Below are 24,359 nucleotides of genomic sequence, written 5' to 3' on the forward strand. Positions count from 1 at the left end.
TATGGGCTGTCTGTTCGGCCATTCGACGGTTTAGATATCATCGGTAAACTCCAAATGTGTGACCGCATTCTTATACCATGTGGCCGCCAACTTTAACAGTTTGGCCGCAAAATTTTACAAGTGGCCGCACTTTTTTACAATTGGCCGCGAACTTGAAATTGTTACTACTATTTAGACACGAAACTGAAGTGATCTTTAAAACCTTGTTTCCTTTTTCCTCCTCGTTTCTCCCCTTCTACCTTCGACACACATCTCTTCTTAACAAATCTCTCTCTCTCTCACACACACACACACATCGTATGAAAAATGTCGGCTTCAGCTCCTTATCTACACTATCAAGACTACCTAAAGACAGCAGTTGCTTCTCAACTCCTCTCCGAAAGAGGCTCCAATCTCGTCGTCATCAATCCAGGTCCCCCTAAAAACCCTAACCCTAACCCCTCTGCTTTGTATCGTTTTTTCCCCCTACGTACATGCATTGGTATATGTTAAGATTATGCAATTCATTATTCATGGTTATGCCTTTTTGTTTGTGTTACTGTTAGGTTCTGCAAACATCCGGATAGGTCTAGCTCAACAGGACGTTCCTTTCAACATCCCTCACTGCATTGCTCGACGCACCACTGGAGCCAACCAAGCTCCTAAAAAGATAGTGCAAGATCAGGTTGAGTACTACTTGCTATTCTCAAATCCATGAACCCCTTTATTCCCATTGCTAGAAGTTTTAAAACTGGGTTTCCGGTTTAGGCCTGTTGAGTTGTCGGGAAAGGAAAGTAAGAATATATCTTGCAATTTATTTAGAGTTCAGTTGGCCTAGAAGTTGTGGGATTGCGTTGTTTCAATTCCACTGCTAGGGCCCCGTTCAGTTGTTGGGAAAGGAAAGTGAAGTACGAGAATGTCCAACTTTTATGCGTATCTCATGTGTTCAGTTGGACTAGAACTTACTCATGTGTTCAGTTGGACTAGAACTTACGGGTTTCCTGTTTAGGCCCATCAAGTTGTTGGGAAAGGGACGTACAAATATATCTCGTAATTTGTTTAGTGTTCAGTTGGCCTAGAACTTTTGGGATTGTGTCTTTTCACTTCCACTTCTAGCTAGGAAAAGGAAAGTGAAGTACAAGAATGTCTAACAGCTCTGCATATTTCATATCTTCAGTTAGCTGGAAAATCGCGGTACCCACGTCTCGAACTTTATCTCTAGGATTAGTGCTCTCTCAAAACTTGTACCTGTGAAAAACACAAAAATTTGTCTTGCAGAACACAAGATTTTGCAGGAATCGTGTTTTTAAGCTGGTTTTCGCACAGTTAAACTACTGCATTTCACCTTGCTCACAAATTTCTTTCAAATGATCGCATAAGAGAAAATATATTTTTTCGCTATGTTGTACTAAAAGTTTTCTCAGGAACAATTTTCCACATCGAGTCGCTTGAAAGTTATTATGCATTTTGCACTTTGTTACGATTCTTTCTTTAAATGAATATGGAAAGAAAAAATAAGTTTCCATTTCCTCTACTTTTCACAAGAATGACTTTCCTGCACAAATTCTTGACAGCTGATCATATTACTTAGAAATTTATTTGGTACAATTTTTTGACTACTCTTGTTTCCCATGGTTTTTCAGTTGCTTAATTCTCAGGTTACCACAGCTCAACACGTGGAGCGTGAGAAGGCTTATGATAGTGTATGTGAATGCCTGTTGTTTACGGTTTCTCTGACAAGGTAGTAGATTTCCAAGCAATTAGTGCATATTAGGTTTGTTTAATTGTGCATTTTGTTTCTCAGATTGCATCACTGTTGAAGATTCCTTTCTTAGATGAAGAGGTTGCAAACAACTCATTCACACGGAAGGTACATGGTGCTTGATTAGTCCATTATTTATGTTAGTTTAATCTTATTATTCGGGCTTGTTGGATTAAGAAATATGTAGTCCTGACATCTTAGATATGTAAAATTTCTCTTTTCCTCAACAAAGAAATTGCATTGGGTTTCCAGACTTGCCCAACTCTTTCACAATGTCACAAATCATAATGCTGTTTCTACTTATCAAAAAAAACAAAGACAAAAACAAATTATAATGTGTTTTCTAGGCTCACCCACATCGTTTCAATTACAACTTATTTCTGTCAAACAACTACCTCGGATTCTTCAGCCTTTACCCTCAGTTCTTAACAAGTAGGAACTTAATTTAAAAATGCGTGGTTACACTATGCGTTTCAAGTATGGTAACGTAAAGAACTTAGACCTCGGATTGGAGCGCCAAATGTTGCCTAAGCTTGTTCTTTAGGATACTCAACTTTTTTTTTGATAGACTAGGATAGTCAACTTTGGAGCGCTTGTTGATGGCGAGTTGGTGATTAACAATTTCTAATGGCTTTTCGAATCCCTGAAAGAATGTCTCACATATGTACAAGTGATATTGAGCCTAAAACTACCTAGTTGCAACTTAAACCAGAGATTTCTTGGTATTGTCAAGCCTTGAAATAGTCTAACGTGCTATGCTTGACGGCTTAAAATTGTCAACCGACCACCAACACTTCTCTTTTTTGGACAGTCTGGTTGGCCAGGCTTATCTCCTTGCTAACTCTGCATGCTGGGCTTCTTATAGCAGCGCATAGGTGAACTATGTGCCCAAATGAAGCTGTTGAAGTCTCTAGTCTCAAAGATACATTCCTACTAGATCCTTCTTTGGAAGGTCAGGGGGTTGTATCACTTGACAAAAATGGTTGACCAAACTTGCGATTGATTATCCCTAACTAGCTTAGATGTCTTATAAGGTCTAAGTCTTGATGCGCAGTGTCTTTACGTAAGAGATTATGGTTCTCTTGTTCCTTCCATCATCCTTGATGATTGAAGCCTATCAAGCCTCCCGTTCTTCCTGTGTTATTGAAATCTTCAAGATGGTCTTTATAATTGGAGGTTGTTTAAAGTTTGGGAAATGATTTTCGCACTCCCTTTTTACAATCTGCTCTCCCTTCATTGTCTTTATCCACATGAATTTACAGTTTTGCCCTTGGACGTGTTAAAAAATGTATTGAGAAAAGGGCAAAACCGTAAATTCATGTGGATAAAGACAAAAAAGGAAGTGTAGATTGTAAAAAGGGGAGTGTGATAAAGGCTGTGCTACACAATTATGATAATACCAGGCCGTTCAAAAAAAAATTATGATAATGTCAGCTTTGTGTAGTCTGGCACTTTGATGTCGAATGTTGTTTGCTAGAGGGAGCAATTTTTTATTGGGGGTCTTTTTTTATTTGCTCTTCAATTAGTAATGTCAGTTGTCAAAGTCAGTTTAGAGATGTAAAAAATGAAATCTAGGTTCTGAAGGCAATTTTGATTCACCCTACTCCCTAGTCGGGAGTCTGATGTTGCTAGTCGGGAGTCTGAGGTTATTCTTATTTGCTTTTGTTTTTAAAGCTGTTCTTTTCCTGCTCCCTGCTTGCTCGCTTCCTTCTTATCTTTTTTTTCTTCCCTAATTAGGGACGATCTGGCTGGAGATATTCGGGATTACATTTTGTGGTTAATGTTGTTTGCACTTGATATCGCTGTAGGGATGAAATTAAACTAGAAGATGAGTTAATCCTGGATATGAAAGTTGGAGGGAATTGGAATCATAATTGTTTGATGTTAGTAGATTAAAATAGGACATATGAGATGTAAAATGATTACCAATAGAAAAGTTATGTAGTGAAGATGTAGAGAATGAACCATGACATGCTAAAAACATGAACAAAACTTTCTATGTAGATTTATTTTGTTAAGAAAGATGGACAGATGAAGGAGGATGTATTTCATGAATCGAACTAGGTTGGCTCAAGTGGAGGTGTACTTTCAAAATTGGACGAAGAATAAGTAGAACAACTGTAAAACCAGTACTGCTTTACGCGGTAAATGTTGAGCAACCAAGAAACAACATATACACAGAATGCGTAGAGCTTAGATGAGGATGTTTCATGGATATGCGGTAAGACTAGAAGAGATCGAGTTAGAGATGAAATAGTCGCGAAATGGTGAGGGCAGTGGCAATTGAAGATAAGAGAGAGTTGACTAGGGTATTTCGGAAAATTGGAGAAAGATCAATAAATGTGACAGTTAGGAAGAGTGGTATGATTACTCTTAATAGAAAGGCCACAGAGGGAAGGACCTGGATAGAGATGTTGAAAGAAGACATGAATTGGTTTAATTGTTCTTCACGCAGAGGCGTTGACAGTGTGGAATTGATTCATTCAGACAACCCCCATTCGTCTAGACAGAGAGCAACTTTTTTCCCTTAATACAGCAGACAGATACTTTTTCTCCTTTTGTTGTTCTCTTTCCTGGCTTCTTAGAAGTATAGATGTCAAGGTATCATATCATACTGAATAATGTATTGGTCTGTGGCTTTTGCAAAATTTCAGGGCTGTTCAAATTTCCAAGTCAGTAGAGTTTTTAAATTTCCTAGTAAGCGGTTTTGAGGAAAGGAGAATAAATGTTCCCTATGAATGTACAAACTAACAAATTTCTCTTGCAGATGGGGCGTGCTGATGGATACGCTAATACCCCGCAGAGCAACAGGAAGGAGATTGCATTCACTTGGACCAATGTGCTTGAGAAGAAACTTGATTCATCTTCAACATTACGTAATAGACTCTGGCTCTCCTAATGCTTGTTCTGTTCTGTCTACATATAAGCAAACGCCCACCTAATGAAGATGATTTATATAAATTATCCCTACAAATCTAAAGCCACATAAATATTTTTTCTCAGATTGTTAATTACATTGTTAAAGAACGAGAATAAAACAATCAACACACCAATCATAATCCTCTAGAACTATCGTGATAGAGTTTAATTGTGTAAGGGTTACTTGTGTTGATGGGTATTGCGGAGAAGAGAGCAAGAGAATGTTGTAAATTTAAATGTGTAGTGATGTGTTAATGGGTATTGCAGAAAAGTGAGAAGAGAGGTTCCAAAAATGTAGAGAATTTTTCCTTTTCTCATTAAAAGACATATGGAGAAATGGTGATTAGGAATATTACCAAAAAAATGAGGATACATACAAAAGGTAGATTTGGTTGAGAAAAGGTGATTCTGTTTTTCTTTTTGTGAATCTTTTTTTCTCACACGGCCGTAATCTTAATAAAAAGAAGTGATCCCATGCCTGGAGAGGTTGCTCTCTTTTGTATGCTTAGACATTCTAAAAAAAAGACACCGCTCTGTTTTAGTGTATAGATATCTTGCAGAAGTAGCTGATTTGTAACTTTCTTTTGTTGGATTGCATTTGTTTATCAAATTGCATTGATAGTACTTTTTGTGCTATTTTTTAGGGCAGTACGTGTGACAGTTCTTGGTAACTCGTGATACAAGATAAACATATGGAGTCAAGTTGAACGTAGTTAGAATTTATTAATATTGCCAATGTGAATCTAAATGTATGAGTTGGAGCGCCAGGATGGAGATTGGTTACTATAGGAATTTGAAGCTCTGACCTCTTAAGAATTCCTATTTCTTTCCCTCCAAATGCATCACATCACGCAATGGAATGATATCTCCAGCCTTCCTCTAACAGCCCAAGGGTAGCCCCCACTTCAATGTAACAAAAATCCGTTATAGAATGAGGCATTACCAACTCAACCTAAAAAATTCGCCATAACTTTCTAACCACCTCACCACATAGGAGATGGCGGCTAGCCCTCTTCTTTTCCTTCTTATATCTGTACATCCCTCTACAGGATTGATTTCACCCAGTCTTTTTGGAAGACAATTGAACCCACTACAGCAGGGAGAAAACATCAGCACCAAGAAGACTAGAAGAGTATGTAGTAGGCTAGTAGCAGTAATAGAAGAGAGAACAGGAGAGCACCGTTTGTCCTTTATGGACTAGTGTTTCTTCGTAGGAAATGGTTATAGTGGGACACATCTTCATCTGACAACTGAACACACCTACAAGAAAGAAACAAATTTTGTTTCCCTTGAGCGTAAAGCCGTAATTCTGATGTCTCAAGTGGAAAGTCAATTACTTGATTGCGTGACTAGCATGTGGCTATGAAGTTAATGTGGACAACCCCCACATCATAGACTCGAAAAGAGAAATTATCTCGATCAAGAAAAAATGAACAATTAGATAAGAGAAGAGTAACCCTTGATCAAGTATTTGGTAACTTGTCTTAAATTTTTAGCATGATATATGATGCACGTTACAAGCATGCGAATCAAGACTGTCTGGTTTCACAATAGAATTGTTCAAAAATACACACCTCGATTAAATGTCTTATTAGCTAAAAAACAGTTGTGATGAACTACTACCTTACCACTACACGAAGGACTGGCCCTATAACTAGCATATGAGTACAGGAATATGTGATAGACATTTCCGCATAAGTACTGTTGGTGAGGCAATTAGCCTTTAGGTTAACCTTGTTCATATTGATGTATCTGAATATAAAATGCCAAAAATTCACCAGTTGTGTCCAAACTTAGGCTATGAGTTTCAGTGAAGTTACAAGAGTCCCTTTTTGCTGTTCCCTGTGCTATGATAACCTTAAGTTATCGTTCCTTAAGTGAAAGAAAGCAAATTGGTTCACTCTGGACATCATAGTGATTTGGTGGATGCATTCACAAGTTCTCTATCCTTTTCTCCCACGTGCACACTCACATACACACACAAACACACGTACGAGCTTTTGGTTGACAGAGCTTTGACTTGTTGCTGAGTATTGGGCCACAGGAAATGTGACGCCTACAGGTCATAGGGGCAGTCGGACATTGGGTATCATAAAGTTACATGTAATAATTTAAATGATTGTACTTGCGTTATATTATGTTATTAAGAAGGTTGCCATATTTGGTACCTTTGAATCCTGAACCTATGTTGATACTGCTTTGGTCAACTTCACGATTGGCCGCAGTAGTTTGGCAAGTTTATGACTACAACTCCTTACTCTCATACTAAGGAAGCCATTATTAGAGCATATGCTTTCCTTCAACAAAATGAATTTGATAAGTAATGATTAATTTTCAGCAGACAGTTCCCCAAACAAAGGTGAGGTTGGCGGGCCCACAGACCTGAAGGAAGGTACTGCCAGCAAGGAGCTTGGTTCAAGTGAATGTAAATTAAAAGAGTATATCTGTGGCGAGGAAGCTCTAAGAATATCACCTACTGAGCCTTATTGCCTACGCCGTCCAATTCGCAGAGGTCACCTTAATGTGTCTCTATATTATCCTATGCAGCAGGTACCACATTTTACATCATGGTTAAAAATTTGAAGAGATTACTAATGTGTGAATACTAGCTAGGTCTTGTCTTGAGCATAAAGAATATTGTTGTTTGGTCTTTTCTTTTTGATTATTTTTCCTGTCAGTCATAGTCTTATGGTAAGCTATCTAAATTTTGCAAAAGGTTCTAGTATTATTGGGAGTGCTGCTCCATCATTGACGTAAATGAACTTATTGTTCATTGGTTTTTATCCGAACTGCTTTTCAGATAAAGGGGTCATTAGAGCTAAGCTGATCAGGAAAAAAGTTGGTTTTCAGTAATATGGTGGTGGACTTGCAAAATTTGAAGCTTTGTACTTACTAAGTATTAGTATTTCAAGTACTTTTTAATGTACCCTGCAGGTATTTGAAGATCTTCAAGCCATCTGGGACTGGATTTTGATTGAGAAGTTGCATGTCCCTCATAGCGAAAGGAACATGTTTTCCGTTGTTCTGGTAGTGCCAGAAACATTTGATAGTCGCGGTATGATGTAGATTCTACTTCTTTTAGTTTCCCTTTATTTATCTGTTGTAACATATAAGAATAACTTGCTGGGACTGGGAGTTTGTTAATTCTTTCATGAGATAGCTCATCTTCCCATATGACTTGCATTTTCTGAGATGCATGGATGCCTGCTCTTGTTTGACCTCCCCCCCTGATCTACCTGGCCGTAGTTCAGCCCAAGGTCAATTATTGAGCATGGGTTAGGCTCACTTGCCCATAAATGGATGGGATAAATGGTTAGTTTTTAATATAGGGCTCTTCCAAATTTTGATTTTATGAATCTCCATAACTCCAATCTCTAAATACTAACATAATTCAGCACTTGTCTTATTTTTATGAGCAGAAATAAAGGAGATGTTGTCTATCATATTGAGAGACTTGCACTTTAGCTCGGCTGTGGTCCACCAGGTGTGAAAATTTCCAAGGTGTCCTGTTTTAGTTTAGATGCCAGCGCCAAACTAATATTGCACATTTGTTACATAGAACAGTAGCAGCGACTTGGGTTATTTCTTGGTTATGTGCGTGGTATTAAATGTCCGAAACCAATAAAATCTATTTTATCCTGTTCCTCGAACCTCTTTCCTACATATCCAGAACTTGCAAGGGTAGACATGGGTCGGTCCTGTAGAGGGCTTAAATTGACCTGCCCCCATGGCTCAGCTTGGCCTACTGGCTCTAAGCTCAGTCTTGTCCTTGCCCGTGTCCTCCATGTAGCAACTGGAACTAGCATTTTAAACTGGCCTGAAGAAAAATGTTATTATGTTTGTGGTTTGGGTGCCTCATTAACCTATTCAAATATGTACAGAGTAAGGATTCAGGGATTTCAAACACTCTAATGGACTATTAGAATATATCTGAGATATTCAAACTTTCTTATTTTGTGGTGTTGTGATTGATGAAGAATGTTAATGTCCTAGTTGTTGGAGGAAGATTTTGGTCCAAGAAATATTATCATCATTGTTATAATTAGTCTTATTATTGACTAAAACATTTGTCAGTTTCATGTCCTGGACTTCCCATCGGAACTAAGCATATGATCCAATAAGTAATATTTTATTATTATAGGTATTATCGTTATTTTTATTTGGTAGGATAAGATTATCATAAGTATTTAGTTGTGATAAAATTAGATAAGATAAGATCATGATAAGTAGTTATTATATATTTTGTTATGTGATGACAAAGGGAGCTCTTTAGCCTTATTTTTCATTTCAGACCACCTTTCTTCCTTTTCCCCTTGTAGTTCGATCTTTTGCCGGATCAGGTTTTCTTGGTTGCTAGCGGCGTGAGGCAGACGCGGTTCCCTCTCTCCCTCTCCATGCGGATGAGGCGGCAACTGGTACGAGCAGAGACAGAGAGGGAGAAGAAGAAAAAGAGAAAGAGAGAATGATTGGAATGCGCACCCCACTCGTACCAGTCGCTGGAGAGGGAACCGCGTCTGCCTCATGCCGCTAGCAACCAAGAAACCTGATCTGGCAACAGATAGCTCGAACTACAAGGGCGGAAAGGTGGTCTGAAATGAAAAATAAGGCTAAAGACTCCCTTTGTCATCAAAGAGAAGGAGAGATTGGTTAAATGGTTAATGCAAATGTGTGGCTCAAGAACTGGGAGGAAAAGTTGATACAGGACGTGAAGGGATGAGAAGGGGGAAGAAGGGTAGCGCAATTGGGCCACAACCTTAAAACTCAATTTTCATCAATCAAACTCTGAATAATACATTATTGTGCATACCGATACTTTGGACTATCAATGAAGGAAGCATGGTAATGTGCACATAAATTGATTTGGGTCTCTAGGCCTACCCTCTCTGATGCCATTTGGCTTTGATTTGGGGGCATGGTTTTATAACAAAACGTCCTTGTAGCTCCTCGGTTCTTGGAGGTTTAGGGGGGCCACTGTTTTAGTGGTATTCTGAGAGCAGCCACTTTGTGCATATATTGCTAAAGGTTAGGTTTGTCTCCAATCATTCCCCGCCCATACCTCCAATGATTGGGGACTAGATGGGTTATGTTATGTTGTTGTTGTTGTAAACTCTGAATAATACATAAAAGAAGCTCTTATTTATAGAACTAAAATCCTAACAGCAAGGAATTAAAATCCTAGTAAAACTAGAAAACATACTCATAACAAAATATATAATATCTACTTATCATGGTCTTGTCTTATCTAATTTTATCATAACTTACTACTTTCGATAATATTCCTTGGACCAATATCTTCCTACTAGGACGTTAACATTCTGCGTCAGATTATGCAAAAACCATAACGTATTTTGGATGATATGGTAGAAATTTCCCCGGTTCTAGATTAAAGGAAGTGATTACTTAACTCCTGCTAATGCCCAATTTAATGGCCTTTGAATTGCTTGCTTAGCACTTGAGACCCGAAATGTGTTATTTATGAATGTGATTATCGTACTTGTGAATCGTACCTTCTTGTATCTTTGACTTGTACTTGGTGCTCAGTCATTGTTCGCTTTTGTGTCTGTTAATTTCTTAAGGACAAGATTTTGTAATATTCTTGTTATAGATAATAAGTTTGTATGAACATGATCATGTCTTGCTTACACAGTTCCTCAATCTGGCAATTTCTATGTTTGCATATTGTAGGATATGCTATCAAATCTTTGTATAATCGTATTAGTAATGCCCTTGCTTTCAGCTTTGGATTGCTTTTTATAGTTGTTATCTTGTTGTATATTACTCTCCTATTTTCCTTGTGTATTAAGGGTCTTTGCAAGGCTATAATTAGAATTCCATGGAGTTGTTTTTCAGTATTTGCTATCATAAAATAACATAAAACGGCTTCTAACAGGAAGGTCTAGCTGCAGTTTTCGGAAATGGGTTATCAACGGCATGTGCCGTAAATATTGGTGCCCAGGTGACTTCAGTCATATGCATTGAGGTAATACTTCATTTTGACGTACTTTGTAGCAGATAATTCTTACCTTGCTGTTTGAACAGTGCACCACCTCGCAAGTTCAATCCTTTATCGCGTTTTATCTTCTATGTTCCTCCTTTGCATCAGGAAGGAACTATGCACAAAAAAGTTTGGGTTGGTAATTTAACGTAAATTTTTTATGAAGTGTAAAGAGGGAAAATAGTCCTTTGAGAAAGCAACTATCATGTATGGTTGTGGAAATTAATTGTTAATTGATAATTTTTCCTTGTACCCCAGCATGAGCAGAGTTAACACACTGCCGCTACTATTATAGTCAACACCAACATCTTTCATAACACTGCTGAATATTCATTACTTATGACTATTACCAAGTTCACCACCATAAATGGCACAACTTGTGAAACCATAAACATTTTAGTTATTCAAAAGGGAAAAAAAAATCTGCCACCAACTACTGTGTGATTGCATGTAATTAGCTGTGGGAATGCTACTACCCTTTACCTCAATTGGGTTTCATGAGCATAACTTCTAAGTAGTCATTGCAGCCACCTTTCGTGGTGTCACTCTCTCTCCAGCATTAACCTTTTTACCTTAATCACCGCCGGATCCATGCTGTACTGCAAGCATGCGCTTCAGTGCTTTCAGCAAATGTTGCCTTGATTTGAAACATTATCAAACTTGTTAACTTACCAAAGCAAAGAGCAATAAAGGCAAATGCATCCTTCTCAGCTTCTTAGATAGTGCTTCCATTTACATCAGTAACTATGTTAATTCTGTCTTTGTGTGAAATGGTCTGGCTAAATCAACTTTTGCAATTGTACGTGGTTCTGTTCAGGATGGAGTGGCTCTACCTACTACACAAATGACTTTACGTTTTGGCGGAGAGGTTTAGTTTATGGTTTCGGATTTCAACTTGTTTTCATCTCAATTATATATGTGAACAAATTGCTGGATGCTTGCTTTTATGACTTCTTCTACACTTCTTATTTCGTGAGTAGTTTTCTGTTTTTGTGGAAATTAGGGGTGGGACATAGATATGACACGATATAGACACACCGGCATGACGTTTGAAAAAAGCATCTCACATCTTAGAACTTCTCCAAGATGGAAATCCTATCTCCTTACCTTCTCTCACTGCCCTAATTTTCTTCCTCTCCTTCCCCCCTTGCCTGCACCTTCTGAAATGAAGAAAAACCCAAAGCTAAGTTTTTTGTTTTTGTTATTCCCTTGGGGTCAATTACAAGAACCTTTTTCACCATTCCTTTTTGTCTGTTCGATTAAACAGTTAAACTAAGTAAACTCATAATTTTTGTCATCAAAACATCCCGTGTAATTTCAATCTTCCCTTCCCTTTGTGGTTTTCATGAGTCTTCAGTTGCTTCTGTCGATGGAGGATAACTGTAATTTCTAAAATTTGTGATATTGAGTTTCGTCAAGTTATGACTTATAACATGGGATTTTTTATAAAATGGAAGTGATAGAGATCTCTTAGAAACTTTTGGAGTGGAAAATCTTTGGAAAAATAGTTTAGTTGTCAGTTGTGAGACTTATGACTCACATATCTGTATGCTGCCGTACATATCCATTTCCTTCATAGTGGCGAATTTTTTTGCCATTATTAGCTTAGTTGATGATTTCTATGTCCAGGATATATCAAGATGCCTTCTCTGGACACAAAGGCATCATCAGACATGGCCTCCGATTCGTACTGATGCCTTGGCAAAGCCTGTGGATTTGTTAATGCTTAACAGACTTAAAGAGGCGTATTGTCAGATTAAAGTGAGTATGTTTTCTCAAGTTTAATATGACTTATCTGTTTATTGCCCCTTTTAAGTTTCATGGATGTTTTGTCAGATCATACGATCTGTTTATTACCCCTTGATGAGTTGTGTGGATGTTTTGTCAGATCATGCAATTTAGGGCTACTTGTCAGAATTATTCATCCTGTTTACCTGCTTTCTTCAGGGATATTGCTGCTTTTGTTACCTGCCTAAACTTTTGTTTATTTATTCTACCCCTTTGCTGCATCTGTAACATGGGAAGTTGGAATTAAGGAAACAAACGACAAGATTTAAGGGAATTACCCTTTCTTGTCCAGTTATGTTGGGAAACCATGAGATACAGGAAGTATTAATAAGAAAAAGATGGTACTTATGACTTGAACCCATTTTTCTTTGACCCCTTTTGGGTGGATTCCTCATTCACCTATTTTGGGGCGTGTCCTACGCCACTTTTGAGTCATAACCAAAACCATTTTCGGTCACAATCAAGATTGGCCCCAGTTTGATTTTGCCGTAGTCTTACCCCATTCTTTTTTCAATAATTAAATAATATCATGTAACAAGGCATTGATTGGAGGCCACCCTGTTCAAAATGAAGCCCAAAACAAAAAGACCCTATACATTCCCTTGGGTACCGAAAAGATCTATCTTATCAAGACATTGAGAGAGAAAAGGATAATGATGCCCTGATTCCCTCCCATACAAGCTACTAACAAAAGAACTTGGAAGTCCATATAAGGGACTTTGATTATCAACATCGCTTTCTGGCATAGTTAACACCAATTTGGATCATAACTTGCATATGACACACACTCTATGAAGAGCTGAAATTTTATCTAGCTGGTGTAAACAAATCATTATGAGAATGAACTTGAAGAGTTAATGAGTTTGAGATAGATCATTAGAAAGGACAGGGAAAAACTACTCATTCTTCCGAAAACTTGTCACGTTGACAACCTTGGCATCAAGACAGGTTATTGGGTCCTATCGATTATGCTGAGGAACGCAATAGATAGCGTAGGTGTCACTAGGTTTGTTTTAATAAAAAAGTTGCTACATGTGGTTTTGGTCTCCACTAATTTGGCATGTTTCTCGTTATCCAGGAGGGGGAAGTTGAAGCTTTAGCTGTAGTTCATTCTTATGAAGATGGCATGCCTGCTGGATCTCATAAGACAAGACTAGCAGCTCTGAATGTATGGCTGATACCTGTTTGTACCATAATATGGTTGCATATGTGTCCTTGTTAAATGTTCAGCTTGGCTGGCTTTATATTACTCTGTAGTATTTGGAACTAAATAGCTGTTTAAAATAGGTTCCTCCTATGGGCCTCTTCTACCCCATGCTTTTGGTTCCAGATGTTTACCCTCCACCTCCTCGTTCTTGGTGTGTAACTTATGAGCTTTATGTATTTACATTATTCAGCGTTATCCATTTTCTTTCTGCCTTCGAATATGATGATTTTACTGTACTAGGTTTAATGACTATGAAGATATGTTGGAAGATACATGGCATATGGAATTTCCAAGAAGAACAGACTTGTCAGATGGCTTCTATCCCAGCCTTAATGGTGGGTTCCCAATGTGGGACAGTTACCCATCTTTCCAAACTAAACCAAAGAAAGAAGATAACATTGGCCTTGCAGAAGCTATAACAAAGAGCATTCTTTCAACAGGTAGATTGGTTGTTGAAGCTATGCTCTTATCTTGGGAAGATTCTCATTGATAAAATATGGTTTGATAATTTGTTCTCTATGTACAGGGCGTATCGATCTCCAAAGAAAACTGTTTTGTAGCATACAACTGGTTGGTTTTGGAGCATTTGTAAATTTTTAACTTACCAGTATGAGGTACTATTTAGCGTGGGATAAATGACTCAGTTATTTGCTTTAGATTGGTGGTGTGGCTTTGACAGCTGGTCTGATTTCTGCTGTGGAGGAGAGGTTAGTACCAGCTTAAATGTGACATATGTCATCATCCTTTATGCCATACATGATTTGAGGAGCATATATTGAGATAAACAAGCAGAAACACATTGTAATAGGCACTCGTACTCTTTGAATCTGAAATTTGCTTCTAAGTTTGAGAGAGTAGAATTTAAGTCAGTCGGAAGCTCTGAATGGACATGGGGACACCTGAGGATACTGGCTAAATTGTTGGCCGACTGACCTGATTGTAATGTAAAACAGGTGCAGGCTACCAAGCCTGCCTGGTTTATAAGCCTTCAAGTTCCATGGAATAATGATTGGCAGTTCATAATGTCCATATGAAGATATGGAAATTATGATGTACAGCGCCACCTAATTACCTGTTACCAGCAATGCATTGTATTTGGGCCTTTGCCACCGAGATTAAAGGTATCACTATTGCCTTTATTATTAAAGCATATTACACTTGGGAAGTGGAGAATGGTAATGTTATATAACACATCAATACATCATTTTTTTGGTTTGAACCTTTTTTCTATGAAAAGTTTATATCTATTTAATATTCTGGGGTGCCCCTACCTTTTGCAATGACAAGTGTTGACCCCATTGTCATGATAACCGAAGTGAACTACAGAAGGAGTGATTTTTTGACAGTCTAGAATGGCCGAGGTAGAAATATCTCTTGAGGAAACTTGGATTTGAAAGCACTTTATGGATTGACTTAGCTTCCATGAATAATATTAATGCCTCACAGTCTTGTAGAAATGTTAACATCACTTATTTTGTTGCAGAGTATTACACGCGATTCCTTCACATGAAGCAATTGACACAGTGGAGGTCAGTTTAGTAGTTTACACTTATATTTTCTGTTAGCATTGCTATTAATAGTTCTTCCCTAAAATAATGCCTGCCCACGCTTCACTCACAGTCTGCTCGTAGAAAATACTAAGATCTGCTTTGCTATTCGAGTCTTATGGAGGCTGGCAACAGTGGTTTCCTTATGTAAAATAGGCCTTCTTCTTTTACATGTGATGGACTATATTGCGTCAGTTCTGTATAGTGATATTGTAATGTAGGAATAACATGTAACTGCGGGGTGGTTTCGCCCATTCAGTGGGATTGCATGACTATAACTTCAGGGGCATATATATGGTATAATATCTCACCACTGCATGACTTTGAATGTCAATTCACTTAAAACTGACCAAAGCTCTTTATTTGAATGCATGGATGATTTTGCATGACATCTATCAATATACTATACAAATGTAGTTGAAGCCAAAAGCCTCTCAACCCTCAATCCTAAATTCCTAGAATTTTGAGTTTTTTTTTTTTTTAAGAGAGAGAGAGAGAGAGCGAGGGGGGGGGGGGGGGGGTTGTTGGAACGTGGGATACACGGGATTGAAAAAACCAATGTTATTTTTTATTCCGTGCATTGAACGGGTACAAACGCTATACATATTCTATAAAAATGTATTTTTCCTTCAAAAGCCTCTAAACCCTCATTCCTAATTTTCTAGATTTTTGATTTTTTTTGTAATTCTTTGAAATTGCTAGAGGAAAGGGCAACGTGGGAGTGGGAACCAACTGCTCTCCCCCACTTCCTCTTTTAAAGGGAATTTGTTTAACTGCAACTTACTTTGGCGTTTATTTTCATTTTTGGTTCCTTGGTGTTTGGTGTTTAGTTTTTAGTGGGGTATTGTTATATATACCAGTGAAATCTTTAAGCTTCTCTAAATTTTTACGTCCCATTTTACTTATTTAACTTTGTTGCTGATTTGTGTGTGCTGGAAATCTGCATATGCATGTGTAGTACTCAATTTCAAATATTCCGCCTTAATTTCTCGACATTGCTTTACATGCATTTAAATTTTTTCCCTACTAGCATTATGCCCGCTCGGTGCCCAATACAACATGAAAGAATATTGATGTAAACTTTCTTCTATTGCCCCATGCATTGAACGGGGTCTAACGCTAGTATGGATTATGATCCAGAATCACTTGCAGCATCTGCAAAGATATCGTTTTTCAACGTTTTTGGATTGGCATTAGAACAGATACGGAAAAAGTTAATTTGCTCTCCCTCTCTCTCTCTCTATATATATATACATATATATATATATATATGTATGTATGTGTGTGTGTACGCATAGATATGTAAACACATGAATTACAATGGAGTCAATCTTTATGTAGTCCGGCAAAAGAAAGGCAGGCCCATGAACTTCAAGATATTAAGGTGTCAATCGTGTCAAAAATTATTGTTAACATGCAATGTACTGAATTTAAAATTTGAAAGTTACAGCTTACCAATTAAATATGTATTCTTTCTGACCAGCAAGAGCACAGAAAAGAAAAAAAACTCACGAATATGCATTTTCTTACCAGAGGCATGATTGTGACTAGTTAGTTCTAGCCCTATCTGGAAGCAGTATATGATTCAATGGTTCAAAAATTTAATTGACAATATTGATTGACGTTAGTGCCGAGTCTTAATTGCATGGATCACAGATGCTATTTTACTCCCACTGGATAGAGATGCCGTACTATTGACTTAGGAAATACGTCCTAAGGATAGCACCTATCTTGGCAACAAATGGCATTGATACATACATGTATAGGTGTAATGATCTGTAAATTTGTGTTATAGATTTTCTTATATTTAGATCACTGTATGACTGATTTATGTGATGCCATTCTTGTGAATCAAATGTCTGCAATGTTAGATCAGATGAAATAATTTTTCTTTATCTCATTCGTCTCGGAGTAGCACTTCCATCTTTCGAAGGAGAAAGGAAGAAAATATTTCAACACAAGGAAGAAAAAGCAAAAATACAACCCAATTTTTTGAACGGGTCCAGGCATTTCTGCCTTCCTAATAAAATTCGTTTGTGTATGTGTTGTGTGTTCATATGTATGGAAATGAAGATTCAGAGATCCTTCAATTCTCTGTGATCATCCCACCATGGGTCACCGAGAATTTTCACATGGGTTGGATCCCATTCTTTCGGTAAACGAGCTCTTTGTTTGGTATAGCGTTGTTCATTCGATTCAAAGCATTTTTGCCTGCCTTATTCCCTGCTTACGCTGCAGCCTTTTTAAGTTTATATGACTTGTACAGGTTTTGCAGTCGAGAGCAAATCCAGCTATGGTGCCATGGAAAGGCGGGGCAGTAAGTCATGCACCTACTATTACTTTTCCTGATTTTAATGTTCTTTATTTGCCTTCTTGTGATTCTTTTACCTATGACTCAATTGAGAGAAATTTATTGTGAGTCTTGTTATTTTCAACATTTACCTCTTATGATTACATGAATGTTTCGTTGGAAGACATTAAACTAACTGTAGGTGAATTCTATGTAAACTATGAGTTAAAGAACCATAAGAGAGAACCCTGTTAAAAAAACTGTCAGCATAATGAGTAGTGTTCTTAAATGACTTTCTTAGTGGAAATAAGAAGTAAGAGATGATCATTTGTTGTAAAAGAAAGATTAGGGTTACATTGCTTATGTATTTAATAGTCAGATATGTAGGAGAAAGGTTCGTGTGTATAGCATCCACCTCATCTCCAACAGTTGCCCTCACGTGCCACCCCAACTATGCAAAATCAATCAAGAGAGCCTTGACCAAAACTACCGGTAGCCAAGTTGTGATACAATAAAGAAATTTCGTTATGTGAATTTAACCCAAAAGCTTAAGCTATTGGATGGTGATGCCACACTGTGTATTAAGTGGTGTCATCCATTTTAAACCCAAGGCATGTCATACAATATTGTCTGAACTCCCAACACGCGCGCGCGCACACCCACGCACACCCCACAGATTTTAGTTCTGTTATGTGTGGACTCTTATCGGTCCATAATCGTGCAGTTTCTCTGTTAGGTCCATCATACTGGGGTATGAATTTTCTCTTCTCCCCAAAAAATACCATGTTAAAGTATCTAACTCATAATCAATTGACAATGAGTGTAGACGCTGCGAAGGCTCATATGTGTTTTGACGGTTAAAATTAACCACTGTTGATGACTTGATGTTCGACTATGTTGTACAACATTGTGAGTGTTATCGATCACATGGTTGATGACTGATGGACCTATTAGGCTATACCAAACCTAGGAAGACGTAGCTGGTGGCATTTTACTGTGATGCAAACAGCCAGGGGTGGAACCAGGAATTGAGCATAGAAGGGTCACTATTACACGTATAGTAATGCTGTGCTGGCCCTATTTTTTAAGCATATTTTGTTGATCATCTCATGTGGTGCACCAACAATAGTTAGTTGGGACGATGTTTCTCACATGTTCACTCCAGTGACCACATTATGTGGGGAACGAACAATGATGAAAAATAGGACCATAGCACTATTGCTAGTTCTAAGCTTTAGAATGCTTTTCCACAAACCCACAATGCACAAAATTGTAATACAGACTTGCAAAAATGTATATAGAGTCTAGATGGGCTCCAGTACAACTTCTTAAGGGGTTAAGTAACTTCAGTCATAAGTGGCAGATGCTATTACCACTTGAGGTGCAGATGTTTAAAAAGTTTGGGGGGTACATATCCCCTAGGCATTAATTGAATCCACAAGTGGTAGCCGCTAATGTTAGGCTCCGTTTGTTTTGATGTAAAACATTTTACGAAGTAAAATATTTTTATGTAAAATGTTTTGGGAGAAAACAATTTTTCTCAAATTCATTTTCCAGTGTTTGTTTAATTAAAGTACCGAACACCAACAAAAAAATATCCTTGCAGAATAATATTATAATAGGCATAAAAACATAAGCATGAATAGGGACATATATGTGTGATTGTGTATACATATATTTTTGTATGGAGAGAGAGAGAGAGAGAGAGAGAGAGAGAGAGAGAGAGAGATTTGATGTTTGATCTGTTAGATCCCACTCGTGTTAAAGGGTTTCTTTTGCAAAACAAGTCAAGTATTGGACCGCTACTGAGGTGGATGGGGCAACTCAGACATGAAGGTTGACGAAGATCATCACCCAAAAACGACTTACGGGGCCTTTGACGGTAAAACAAATTTGCCCGTGCGATGTAAAATATTTTACATAAGAAAATATTTTTGGCACTTTTTGGGGAGCCAAACACCGGAAAATGATTAAAACATTTTACTTTGAAACAAACGGAGCCTTAATGGGCGACTATTGGGGACGAATCTAGGATTCCGACCTTTGGGGAGCAAGTTTTATAATTTTCTGACGTTGTGAGCAAGCTGTTTGTAATTTTGCGATTATTGTCAATAATGACTAACAAAGTATAGGGTTTGTAGATATGTATATACAGATAGTTAATAGGATCCTTTGCACATATAGAGATATAGAAGCACACTTTACGCATTCATAATTAATATTTGAACATGTTGTAAAACAGGTATAGGAGGGCCACTGTTTTAGTGGTATTTTGAGAGCAGCCACTTTGTGCATATTGCCAAAGGTTAGGTCTGTCTTCAATCCTCCCCCCGCCCATACCACCAATGATTGGGGACTACATGGGTTCTATTGGTTGTTGTTGTTGTAAGTTACAGTTTTTTGTAACTCCAATTGGAGTAGGCATTTGCCTCAATAATTTTTAGTCACATGTAACTAAACTTACCTTTTCTCATCGGCTTGACAATGGTATAGCTTGAAACTATAGTAGGTGTTGATTATTGTTGTCGAATTCAAAAGAGTTATAAGTGCATTTTTTGAAGCCCATCTGGCAAAGTTCCTCCGGGCTCCTTAGAAGTAGTTCCTAAACAAGTACATTGGGGTGTGTCCCGTCCATGAGCACAGACCATTTTAAAGTAGATCGCTACCCCATGAGGTTCCATATAACGGAACTGAATTGGGTGTGACACCGTGCATTTACTAGACTAGAATAGGAAAACCAAAAACTGTTGGAGAAGCGGTTGACTGAGGTTAAAACCAGTACAGGTCCGGTCAAAAGGACTTTGTTTTGTCCATTGGGACATGTAAGCGCTGGGTTTGTTTATTGTCATGATTTTTAAACTCAGTCATATTTGAATTCCAAATCCCATGCAAATGAAACCAAGTTACAAGCTCCAGTGCCATCTAGTAATAGAGGGTGTGAATAGTTAAAAAGAGCCATCCTCTTGACAAGATGGGGAGACATGAAGGAAGGTCTTGCTTTACTATAATATGTAAAACTTGTTGGATTTGCAGTTGGCTCAGTTTTTACAGAAGACAAGTACGGTAAAAAAAAACTCGTTTTGCCCCTTGTGGCTTATAAACATTGGGTTTGTTCATGTTGTATAATTGTGAAACCCCATCATATTCGTGATCTTAATTTCATAAAGATGAAAACCAACATACAAGCTCCAATGTCATCCAGTGATGAGGCTGTGGATAGTTGGAAAGAATCATCTTCCTGACGATATGAAGCAATAGGAAGTAAGGTCTTATATGGTATATAAATATTTGAGAATTCAAACCCAATGAATGTATCAGGTAAGCTTGTTGTGGATATGAAGCAGCATCATCATTCACTATGTCTCGAATGTACTTCAATACTCTTAGTTGAGGGTTCTATGCAATCACTCCGATTTGAAACCGAGTAATGTTATCTGTCCTTTATTATTGTAAATCGTGTCTTCAAACTGGGGCTGCATTGCTTACATAAAGGTAATAGTATGAAGGGGATAAAAATGGATATGAAGATAATTATGAGGATATAGACCTTGAAATAGAAGGATTGTAAAAGATTCATCAGCTGACTTAATTGATTGGGATTTTAATATAGATTTAAAATGCGATTTTTTTCCTTGTGAGGAGTTTGGAAATGGTGAATCGGATAAACTAGATGAGAATGTTTGTTCTGGAGTGAGGTTTGGAAATAATGATTGTTACGTTAAAAGTTAATGTCAATATCAGAGATTGGTTTCGTTGGATCCATTTATCATTGACCACTTCTCAAAAACCGTCAGACTTGTGCACTTAGAGATCTGCACTGATTAATTTAAAGGAACAATCTCTGTTCTTTTGCATTTGGTTTTTGTTTGTTTCATTTTCCACTTACTGTGCATATAGTTACAATTCATGTTCCTGCAGATTCTTGGTGTTCTTGATTTCGGCCGTGAGGCCTGGATACATCGAGAGGACTGGATTCGCAATGGGATCCACATTGGAAGTGGCAGAAAATACAAGGATTCGTACTTTCTTCAAGCACAAGCAATGTGTTACATGAATTCTTGAAAGGTATGGAAGGTAGAAGTAAACAGAGATATTGAAGAATGTTTCAGAAGCAATATAAAGCAGCATTCTTTCATAGTGGGCATTTAGTTTTGGTGTTGATGACTATATTAAGAGATCTGAGATCTTACTAGTACAGTGAATTATAGAGAAGAGAAAGCATGCCCTTGTTTTTTTTTTTTTTCCTAGTTATGGGGTCATTTCGAGGTGATTTCAGTGGTTATTACTAACCTAACTGAAAGGAACAACTAAGAGGCTCCTCTCCAATCCTCCTAAAATTGGAGGATCCACAAGTCCTATTACTAACGTGACACATGGCAACTATAAACTCAAATGGCTGAGATCACTAATGGCCTCAGAATCCTTGTTATCCAGTCAAACACCTAATAGTTTCACATCCCTTCTTTCTTACAGACACCGCCGATCAACCCCCCTTTCCCTCCACCTGTCCAGTAGCCATCACCACTGCTGTCCGCCTCCATGCCAATGCCCACCATAGCCAGCTCTAGCCTTAATCACTGTGTCTCAAATCTTTAATCATCACTGATAGAAGACCAGTTAATGACCTTGTTTTCCAGTGACAAAAGACCAATCTGCCTATGAAGCGCTGGCTGGTGAATAAAAATGTTACTCCCTCCGTCCCAAATTGCTTGACCTTTTTGGGTAGCCGTGCATTTTGCGAGCAAAAATAATGCATTAGCTTGAATTTTTTGACCAATTTAAAGATCTCATTGAGGAGAAAAAATGGACCAATTTTTGACATGCAAAATGCACGATTATCCAAAAAGGTTGAGCAATTTGGGACAGAGGGAGTATTAATGGCAGCGAATGGTGGTAATGAGAGGGGTGCATAATTATGGGTGATAATCCTCATGGCCTTTAAATAGGGTTGGTTTAGTGTTAAATTCTTGGCCGTCAGATTAGAGCAGGTGGATCCTCCAATTCCCCTGGTGTTGTAGAGGAGCTTAATTCCAACTAAGAGGTAGGAGCTATTTAGTAATTTATTCGCGTGCTTCTGCTCCTTTGGTGAGTTGCAGCAGATCAAAAGCATTAGTCTGAAGTTGTATATCCATAGTTTATGTCTCAGTGTTAAAAAATATCTTCATCTCCACAAACGGCGAAGATTGTAGGGTCTTTACCCCCCGCCTTCCTCTTTTCCGGGGATCTCTTAGGCTGACTTATGCAATGGTTTGTTTGATGTATAAAGTGATGAATTGACTTACCCAAAAAAAAAAGGGTGATGAGTTGATGATTGACTTAAGTAATCCTTCTACTGCTGAATTTGCCAACTTGATATCTTATTCTCGGTGAAAATTCCCTAGCCTACTTTTGGTTGTTTTGGGGCCTCACGATTTTATTTGTGCATATCACTGGTTATAGTATTAAATTGGCAGAATGCCGGTTTGATTTACGTTGTCAATGTGACAATGTGTCGCGAATTATAGTTTGATCTGTTTTAACTTCCCCCTTCTCTTTCCGATAATAAAACTTCTAGATGGCTGCATCCATTTGTGTATAATTAGGTGTTCAATGGAGACGCCCATTCTTGGAAGAAACCTCTGGTTAGAGAAGTACTCATATACACGATTGGAATTCGGCAGTAATTGATGTTGGAGACAAATTGGCTTGGCATGCATATGCCGATAATGGGGCTTTACACTGAAATCTAGCTACGAGGTGGCCCTGGTGATAAAAGGAAACATTTTGCTGAAGGGTGAGGGAGCAGCTACCTCTATGATGAAGAGCTTTCGGAAATACATGTCTTGGGAAGCAATGAAGTTCGATCGTATCAAGTATAACATTGACGACTATACATAATTAAAATTAGGGCCCTTGAAATTATAGATGTTCTCCCGCTTTCTGTGAATCTATATCAGGAGTTCTTTTGATGGGCCGTTCAAAAAAAAAGTTCTTTTGACGGTCATTCGTATGTATGGCTCGGGTTCTTTTCTCCTTTCCTTCTTGCTGCCACATCTGATGTATAAATCTGCTGATAGAATCTTAAAAACGCTTTAGTGAATTGTTCTTCTAAAGTAGGATACCGCCTTCGATAGACTTTTGGGTGACAACCTAAACACGCTGGTCAATTTTTACTATTAAGCTTGAGAACCTTTACTTCCTCTATTGATGATCTGAAAGCAGGAGTCGTTCATGTGTCTGGAGGAGCAGTTTGAATCATGTTTCTGGAGATAGGAATGGCACATGAATACACTTGTCTGCAGAGAATCAACCGCAGAGGAAAGGATTATTTAAAGCTATACGATCAAGTAGAATTTACTATTACAGTACTGTACAAGAGAATTTCCAAATGTTGGGTTTCTTTTACCTATAAATTTTAGCTGTTTTGTCACTTTCATAGACCCTGCCTAACGTTTTTCTGATTTTTTCGAACGATTTTTTGGTTGTTTTCTTTTAATTGTACTAAATTTATAAAGAGTCTTTTTCGATCTTTTTACTTCATTTTATATCGATTTTTTTTCAACTTTGGTATATGTTTATGTACTTTTCTGATTCCAGTTTTTCAACTTTGGTATATGTTTATGTACTTTTTTTATTCCAGACAAACAATGTGACGTACAAATTCGATCCAAATCTAATACTAACAATTAGAAAACAATAAAAAATATCAAATTCAATCCAAATCTAATACTAACAATTAGAAAACAATAAAAAAGACCGTGCCAAAAAAATCAGGAAAAAGCTTGGTCGAAGACTTGGGGCCCTTAATGTACTTTCAGTAAGCAACTTATTTGTTATGTATAAATCCATTGCTTTTTAGTTTTTGACCCTACTAATCAAAATCTCTGGCTCCG

General features: G+C 37.7%; 1 protein-coding gene and 1 non-coding gene across 5 annotated transcripts; both read left to right on the top strand.

Annotated features, from left to right (window-relative positions):
* Positions 1–199: 199 nt before the first annotated feature.
* LOC131324138 (actin-related protein 9) lies at positions 200–23,599 on the top strand. 4 transcript variants are annotated; one of them, XM_058355969.1, is made up of 20 exons: positions 200–412; positions 546–664; positions 1,623–1,682; positions 1,784–1,849; positions 4,509–4,617; positions 6,999–7,210; positions 7,595–7,715; positions 8,080–8,144; positions 10,551–10,640; positions 11,473–11,523; positions 12,285–12,416; positions 13,522–13,611; positions 13,731–13,801; positions 13,891–14,090; positions 14,177–14,220; positions 14,308–14,357; positions 15,134–15,179; positions 17,464–17,514; positions 21,406–21,552; positions 23,042–23,599. In XM_058355969.1, the coding sequence occupies exons 1-19, from the start codon at positions 307–309 to the stop codon at positions 21,547–21,549; spliced, it is 1,827 nt and encodes a 608-aa protein (XP_058211952.1). In that variant the 5' UTR covers positions 200–306; the 3' UTR covers positions 21,550–21,552; positions 23,042–23,599. The 4 variants fall into 4 exon arrangements, with proteins under 4 accessions (XP_058211952.1, XP_058211953.1, XP_058211954.1 ...); XM_058355970.1 differs by having other exon boundaries at positions 23,070–23,599; XM_058355971.1 differs by having other exon boundaries at positions 23,148–23,599.
* Positions 9,484–9,591, top strand: LOC131324910 (small nucleolar RNA snoR100). The gene has a single exon (XR_009199496.1). It is a non-coding gene; the product is annotated as a small nucleolar RNA snoR100 (small nucleolar RNA).
* Positions 23,600–24,359: the final 760 nt, after the last annotated feature.

This window comes from Rhododendron vialii, chromosome 4a, assembly GCF_030253575.1.
Source record: "Rhododendron vialii isolate Sample 1 chromosome 4a, ASM3025357v1".
NCBI classification, from domain to species: Eukaryota; Viridiplantae; Streptophyta; class Magnoliopsida; order Ericales; family Ericaceae; genus Rhododendron; species Rhododendron vialii.